This window comes from Rhinopithecus bieti, unplaced genomic scaffold (genome assembly GCF_001698545.2).
Source record: "Rhinopithecus bieti isolate Rb0 unplaced genomic scaffold, ASM169854v2 scaffold_36957, whole genome shotgun sequence".
NCBI classification, from domain to species: Eukaryota; Metazoa; Chordata; class Mammalia; order Primates; family Cercopithecidae; genus Rhinopithecus; species Rhinopithecus bieti.
In genome coordinates, this window is record NW_016815310.1 from 29,209 (window position 1) to 37,035 (window position 7,827).

Below are 7,827 nucleotides of genomic sequence, written 5' to 3' on the forward strand. Positions count from 1 at the left end.
TCTACACACATGTAGGAAATAGCTATGATAATTTTTCTCATGATTCCAAGATTAAGTGGAACAAGGAGATTGTGCTTACATAACAGGGCTTACCCTCAGTAAAGTTGTAAAGTTTCTGACATTTGTCTTCTGGCCTTTTATTATACCATTCTTTGTCTCATTTTCTAATTTCAGTTATGCCTCACTTGCTGTCAACAGTTATAGAAGATTATCTTGCTGTGTAAGTTTCCTCTGTCAGTGGTAAATTTACTCTGATAAGTTCATTTACCTGAAGGTGAGTAACCTAATGGGTAGCCACTAACAATATTCTATGTAAAGAAAGAGCAAAAATAATACCTCTAATGGCAATTCGACTCTCAGTAGGAATAATATTTGGGGTGGGAGCACTTCCTGAAGCTTCTCACATGTCAATCACTTCCAAAGATAAAGTCAGATCCTTTAAACCATTTTCTCCATCAGGGATGATGTGTTATTTTAGACGTTTAGAAGCAAAAAAGGCTCATGTCCTTTTCAACATAACTTTCCTTATTGCCCCTTTAACATCTTTGTTTCTCAGGTTATATATCAGGGGGTTCAGCATGGGTGTCAAAGCTCCATAAAACACTGAGATAAACTTGTCCTGGTCAGGGGAGGAGTTGGACTGAGGTTTCATATACATGGAGATGGCTGTCCCATAGAAGATTGTCACCATGGTCAGGTGAGAGCCACACGTGGTAAAGGCCTTGAGCCTGCCCTGGGCTGAGCGAATCCTTATGACAGCCATAGCAATTCGTATGTAGGAGAGGAGAACAAACCCAAATGGTAGCAGCAGGGTGAAGACACTGGTGATGAGGATCATAAGTTCATTGAAGCTGATATCAGAACAGGCCAGCTTAATGAGGGAGAGAATCTCACAGACAAAATGGTTGATGACATTAGCCCCATAGAAGTGAGGCCTCAGGGATAGGATGAGCATGGCAGTGAGTACAAGTGATGTCCCCCATGAGGTAGCAGCCAAGCAGACACACACTGGGCCATTCATAACCACTGAATAACGCAGGGGATTGTTGACAGCAACCACACAGTCATAGGCCATGGCAGCCAGTAGGAGGCACTCTGCTGTGGCCAAAGTCAAGGAGACACTCATTTGAGTCAGACACTGGGGATAAGAGAGGTAGGGATGGGTAGAGAAACAATGCACCAAAGCCTGGGGCATGGAAGCTGTTCCATAGCAAAGGTCTAAGAAAGACAGGTTACTAAGGAAGAAGTACATTGGAGTGTGGAGGTTGGGGTCAAAGTGAATAAGAGAGATCATAAATCTGTTCCCCAACAATGTGCTGAGGTAAATTGTCAGCACCAGTGTGAAAAACATGTCTTTCCATTGAGGATAGTTAGAAATGCCAATAAGGAGAAACTGAAACACTGCTGTGACATTGTCCATGGCCATCTTTCCTTCTTGCCACTATTCATTAAATGGATGCCAATTGGCTACTTAATGTTACCTGAAAGAATGAGAATAAAGATGGAGGGTGTGAGAAAGGTGGAAAGAATTAGGGTGTGCAGGATCATTATCTTTGTCCTTTTCAGAAGAATGGGACACCAGTGGAATAGATACCTATAATGGCAACAGAGGCAAGGCCAGATATCCCCCCCTCAATCCTAAGAAAATGGAAAGTTCCTTACCTTTTTGAAAATAGTTATATGAAAAGTTCTCCAGCCCTCCTCCACCAGAGGTCTTCTTGAATAATGTTTCCTAACTAAGAAGACAGGAAAGGTAGGCCATCTTCCTGACTTTCTCACTTTATTTTCCAAGATAAATCTGATATATAGACATGGTTGAATCTCAGTTAGCTTGAGTTACTTATCTCAACCAATAGGGTGCCTTCTGACACATGTCTTAGCTAAAATATTGTCTATGTTTGGGATGTCTCTCACTCCTAGATTGTGCATGCCCTCATTTTTCCATACTTCCAGAATTTACCATGGTGCCTGACATAGAGAGGGTGCAAGGTAGCTCTTTGACCTGAGCTGATATTATGTAGATGGAGTAGTAAGGTATGGGAGGACCCTCTACTAATATCCCCTGCTGAAGTTACATTTCTAGCTTCTCCTACATTTTCTACTCTGTTGTTATTGAGCCCCAGGCAGGAGTATGAAAATTGAACATGATGTTTCTAAAAGTGTGGGTGGTAAGGAGAGGGTCTGAGTATGCAACCTCACTGAAAAGGCTCTCTTATCCCATCCTCACCGATCTCTTTCCCCTAGCCCTGCTTCATTTATTATAACACATTCTAATATCTGAAATTATATTAATAATTTGATTCCTTGCTTATTATTTGTCTTTCACTCAAACGTGAATTTAATAACAGAGCCCTTGTCTGCTGTTTACTGGTGTATTCCTAGAATATAGAACAGTACCTGGGGGATCACAAGAACCCAACAGATAGTAAATGAATATATAAAGTCCTAAGCATTCAGAGCTATTATCCAGAATCTACCTACTCCTCTTGCCACCTGCACTGCCATTCGTTATTCCAAGGCATCATCATCACTCACCTGGATTTTTCCAGTAACCTCCTCGTTGGTTTTCCTGTTTCTGGTCTTCTTCCCATTCAGTTCAAATGATTCAGTTGAACTGTAAGTGAAATCAGGTCACTTTTCAATTAAAAAATTTATTCCATTTTTATTGAAGTATGACTGGTATACAAAAAGGTACACATGTTTTATGTATACATCTTGAGTTTGAAGGTAAGTATATACTCATGAAACAGCCACCATAAATAATGCCGTAAATATAACAAACATGCCTAAAAGTTTCCTCCTTCTCTCTTTTATCTTTGTAATAAGAACACTTAACATAAGACCTACTCTTTTAATAAAATTTAAGTATACAGTATCATGTTCTTAACTATAGATTCTCATTTCAACCTCACTAAACACCAATCTCCTTACTATGACCTATGAGGCCCTATATGGTTTGCCTCCCAATCACCTCCTCTCTGAACGCACTTCCTACCACTCTTTCCCTTGCTCACTTTGCTCCAGTCACACTGGCCTCCTCACCATTCCTCAAATACTCAAAGCCCATCCCTTTCACAGAGCCTTTGATCCTGCTGTTCTGCATTTGTGAAAAACTTGCTGCTCCATATTTATGAAACCCAGATCCTTGCACAGCTCACCTTCTCAATTCCCTCAGGTTTTTACTCACAAGGCATCTTTTCAGCGTATCCTTCCTGGGTCACCTCGTCTAGGAATTCATCTCCAGCCCCTGAAATTGTATTACATCCTTTCTGGGTCACCTCCTCTGGTAGTTCATTTCTAGCCATTGAAATTTTATATCCCCCTTTCCTGTATTATTTTCTCCTTAGAACTACATCTAGCGTACTGTATAGCTTATCTATTAATTATGTTTATTGCTTGTCTCTATCAACTAGAATGTATGCTCGATGAGATCAGGGTTTTTCTGTTTTCTTCATTGCTGTGTGCCCAAAATGTAGACTAGTAGTACCTAGATAGGAGCTCAATGATTATTTGCTGAAGGAATGTGTGAATGGAGTTCTTTCGCTGCTCCTTATTGAAAAGTAACCTCTCTTTTTCCATCTGCCTCTTCCCTTGACATTACTGTTTCTATGCTAAGCACCCCTTGATGTATATGTGTTTCTCCATGAGACTAACTCACATTTTCTTTCTAATTCCCTCCTTGAAGCTTCTGCTACTCACTTGCTATGTCTCTAGACAAGTTTCTTTCCCTTACTTACCTGAATTTTTATTTCCAATCTTGTTAAACTAAATTATCTCTAAGGTCCCTTCTAGTTTTAACAAGCTAGGATTCTCGACTTCCCACAGATAAAGAAAAAAAGAGCTTACTCCTCAGAGTATTGAAATGTGTTACATTTTTCTCCTTTGTTGGAGAGACATGTAGGCTAGAGAAGGGGTTTCCTAAGACTAACGAATGAAGTATCCTCTAATCATCTCTGAAATGGAAACTTCACTTGTCCTTAAGAAGTGTCTTTTTTTTTTTTTTTTTTTTTTTTTTTTTTTAAGCACAGAGTCTCAGTCTGTCACTCAGGCTGGAGTGCAGTGGTGCAGTCTCAGCTCACTGCAACCTCCGTCTCCTGGATTCCAGTGATTCTCCTGCCTTAGCCTCCCAAGTAGCTGGGATTACAGGTGCCCACCACCATGCCCGGCTAAGTTTTGTATTTTTAGTAGAGATGGGATTTCACCATGTTGGCCAGGCTGGTCTCAAACTCCCGATATAGGTGATCCGCTCGCCTCAGCCTCCCAAAGTGCTGGGATTACAGGCATAAGACACCGCTCCTGGCCCTTAAAAGTCTTTAAGAAAGAAAATTTCCTAACGTTTCCCTTCCATGTTGTGGCCTTCTAGTAAGCTATCCCTGTGTCACACTGTCTACTTTTTTCAGCCTATCAGATAGACTAGGTGCACAACGAAGGTAAATCTATATATCCAGGAAAGTGTTTGCTATTTGTGAAGAGGGAAACAAATGTAAGGGATGGCGAGGGTGGTGACCTGGCTTCACAGGAGTGCCCTCAGAGCTTGAGAGACCTAACGCTGCCACTGTCTTCATTTATCATAGCACCCCGAGATAGAGATTTTGCCTTGGCCTGCCTCTACCTTTCAAAGTGAAAATTGAGAAAATCATCTCTACAGAGTGAGAACATACACGTATATGAGTCAAATGGCTACATGAAACAATGCCCCGAAGCCTGTTATATTTTAAGTTAGTATAGTCATATCTTAAATTTTTTTTGAATGTTTGGGAGTATATTTAGCTCCCAATTATCTACATATGGGTCATTCACAGTGGAATATTTAATGAGATAATGGGCTGGCCACAGATGGGATGGTGAACTGGTTTTGCATTGAAGTGGAGGGTTGATTATTATGCCATTTAAAACTACATGTTGCTCCTAAAACTCTATAAAACACACTGCTTTTGCTGTCAAATATTAAATATTGATAAAATAGATGTTTTTCCTCCTTATATGAATCTGTCATTCCCAGTGAGCCACAGGATATATTTCGTTTTTCCAGTATTGAAGGAGGGTTTATAAAGTGTCTATCCCTCAGTCCCTCATGAGCCCAGTAAAATAAATTGAAGAGCCATTTGCCTAAAAATTGGTGATCAGTCTATGGCTGTGAGATCGACTTATTTTTTAAATGGGGTTAAACTTGCTGGTAGAGATTGGGGTTGAACACATGACCTTGCCCCCATTAGTACCATGTTTGGACCCATAGAACTAAAATTGATGACAATTTCCGTCTCAGACTTAAAGGCTACTCAGCATCTAAATTGAGTGGACTATTTTTCATTTAGTCTAGGCCCTGCCCTCCAAAGACAGTGCTGATTGCCTCATTCTAGAATTACCATTAAAAAATTCCTGGCAAACTGAACCCAGCATGTTTCCCATCTTAGTCCTGTTACTTGCAATTATTTATTTATATAGCATAACTTTCCTTTTAACAAATGGTTGGCTCTTGTCTTCCTGGAGATTGACCATCCCAGATAGATGGTTAAAGACCCAAGAAAAGGAGGAAAGGAGAAAAGAAAATAAATTAAAACCTTGTTCTGTTACCTACTCACCAATGGAGGTCCCTCTCAAGTATCAGTAGATGGAACAGAATGGGCTGCCCAAAACAACAATTCTCCAAGATTTGCCAGGTTTAGCACTGTGATGATCTCCCTGCAAATTTCCTGGCAACATTTCAAAAGCCTTCCCAGCTTCTCAAATTCACAAATGCCTAGAAACTCCTGAAGAAGGAAAATTCTTTTAGATTAGGGCAAATCTCAATAGACAAACCCTTTGATCTGCAGCCCTTGGTAATGATATCTAATTAAATTATTTAATGTCTTAGACTAACATTTCTTTCAATGGCATTTGACCCACATACAACCTTATTCAATCTTCCCTAGAAAAGTTATGACATATAGAGGATTGAGGTCATTTGAATGCTCTGCATCAAGACCCTTAGGTTATTTCAATTTGCAACCTTCTAGTTTAGACATCCATTGCCTCTTGGCTATATTTATCTATGTATTATCTTATCTCCATGAAATGGAATCCAGCTAAACCAACTTGTCACTTTCTTAAAAAAAGGAAAACAATAACAAAACATTCTGCACCCAGGGCTTTAAACTAAATTAGATGATGCCTAGGAAAGGTCCTGGGCTCTGTACATATCCTACCCAGTTTCCTACTCTTTCTCCACAACCTCTTCTCAGTACTCAGTAGTAAAAATATATAATTTCATACCCACAAGATCCTATGCATCCCTCAATCGGCAAAAAGATCTAATATCAGTCACTCTACCTGCCCACTAAGGCTGGAGAATGGACTCAAGCATTTCAAAAGCATTATGCTGGAGTTGAAACAAAAAAATGTCTGGATACCCCTCATTTACCTAGAAAATATAACTGACCAGAACGTGCCTTTCATTGAGCAGTTTGGTTTGTAGAAACTGCACCATATTTCCTCTTCTCTCTATTTAGGCTCAATTCCATCAATTTATATGTTTATCTGGAAGCTGTCACCAGGACTCTATCTCTGGGAGCATATTTGGCTCTGAACGAAATCTATAAATTTACCTACTTGGCCTACTCAAGATGTCTGGGGTCCGATTCTCTTTCAGATTCAATTCCAAATGCAGGAAGTAAGTTGATGAGCTGCTCAGTAACTTAAATAAGTTGAAGTTTCAAAGTGCTACCAGATTATTTATCTCACAAGTAGAGTTCAAAGTTTCTGATCTTTACCAGAAAGAAATAATTATCTTCTGAGAGCTTCAGGGACCTCATCCCAAACAGGCAATTAAGTTTTGCCAAACCAGAGCTGTTTGAAAAACAAAACAAAACACAAAGTGGCGTTTTGTGTAGGGAAAACAAGTAAAGAAAAGAGAAAGGAGACCTTTGAGATTGTGGGACTTTTGTATAACACTACTGGGCTTTCCAGATAACTAAGAAATAATTCTTTTTTTATTTTGGCCTACGGTGTCTTCACATTCTTTCTGTATGAAACTGGTATCGTGATAGAACCTGCAACTGGTAGAGAAATGTCTATCGGGGACAGCTGGTATAGAGAGTGTACAACAGACAGCACCTGTGTTATTGATCCCCCATGTGAAAACGGCCTTTATGTTTGGCTTTTCAGTTCCACTTCCACCACCCCAGCCTAATCAAACGGTCTCTGTCAGTGCTATATTTCCTCATCTGACACGCAAGGTCAACTATGACAATTCCTCATCTATTATTTAAAATTCATTCATTCACACATGAATACATTTATTCCACAAGTATTTAATGAGCACCTACAATGTGTCTGGCAATGTATTTGGCACTGAGGATACAATGGTGAAAAAAAAAACCATTTGTCTTCCCTTCCAGTTTGAATGCCCTTTATTTCTTTCTCTTGTCTGATTGCTCTAGCTAGGACTTCCAGTGTTATGCTAAATAAAGTGGTTCTTACTTTCAGGAAGCTTACTGTTTTTGGGGAAATTGATATTAACTAACAATCAAGAATGTATCCTATGCCATTCTCTATGATGTGATTATTAATACCTAGTATTTGCTAGCACACTATAATCAAAATAATTTAATTGTACATTTAAAAATAACTGAAATAATATATTGGATTGTTTGTAATACAAAAGATAAATGCGACATGGATGCAGCTGGAAACCATCATTCTTAGCAAACTGTCACAAGAAGAGAAAACCAAACACCGCATGTTCTCACTCATAGGTGGGAACTGAACAATGAGATCACTTGGACTCGGGAAGGGGAACATCACACACTGGGGCCTATCATGGGGAGGGGGGAGGAGGGAGGGATTGCA

General features: G+C 39.7%; 1 protein-coding gene across 1 annotated transcript; it reads right to left on the minus strand.

The window, feature by feature from the left end:
- Positions 1 to 449: 449 nt before the first annotated feature.
- On the minus strand, positions 450 to 1,518 carry LOC108515911 (olfactory receptor 13H1). Its single transcript, XM_017853088.1, has one exon. The coding sequence runs from the start codon at positions 1,424 to 1,426 to the stop codon at positions 500 to 502; it is 927 nt and encodes a 308-aa protein (XP_017708577.1). The 5' UTR covers positions 1,427 to 1,518; the 3' UTR covers positions 450 to 499.
- Between the last annotated feature and the right edge of the window lie 6,309 nt (positions 1,519 to 7,827).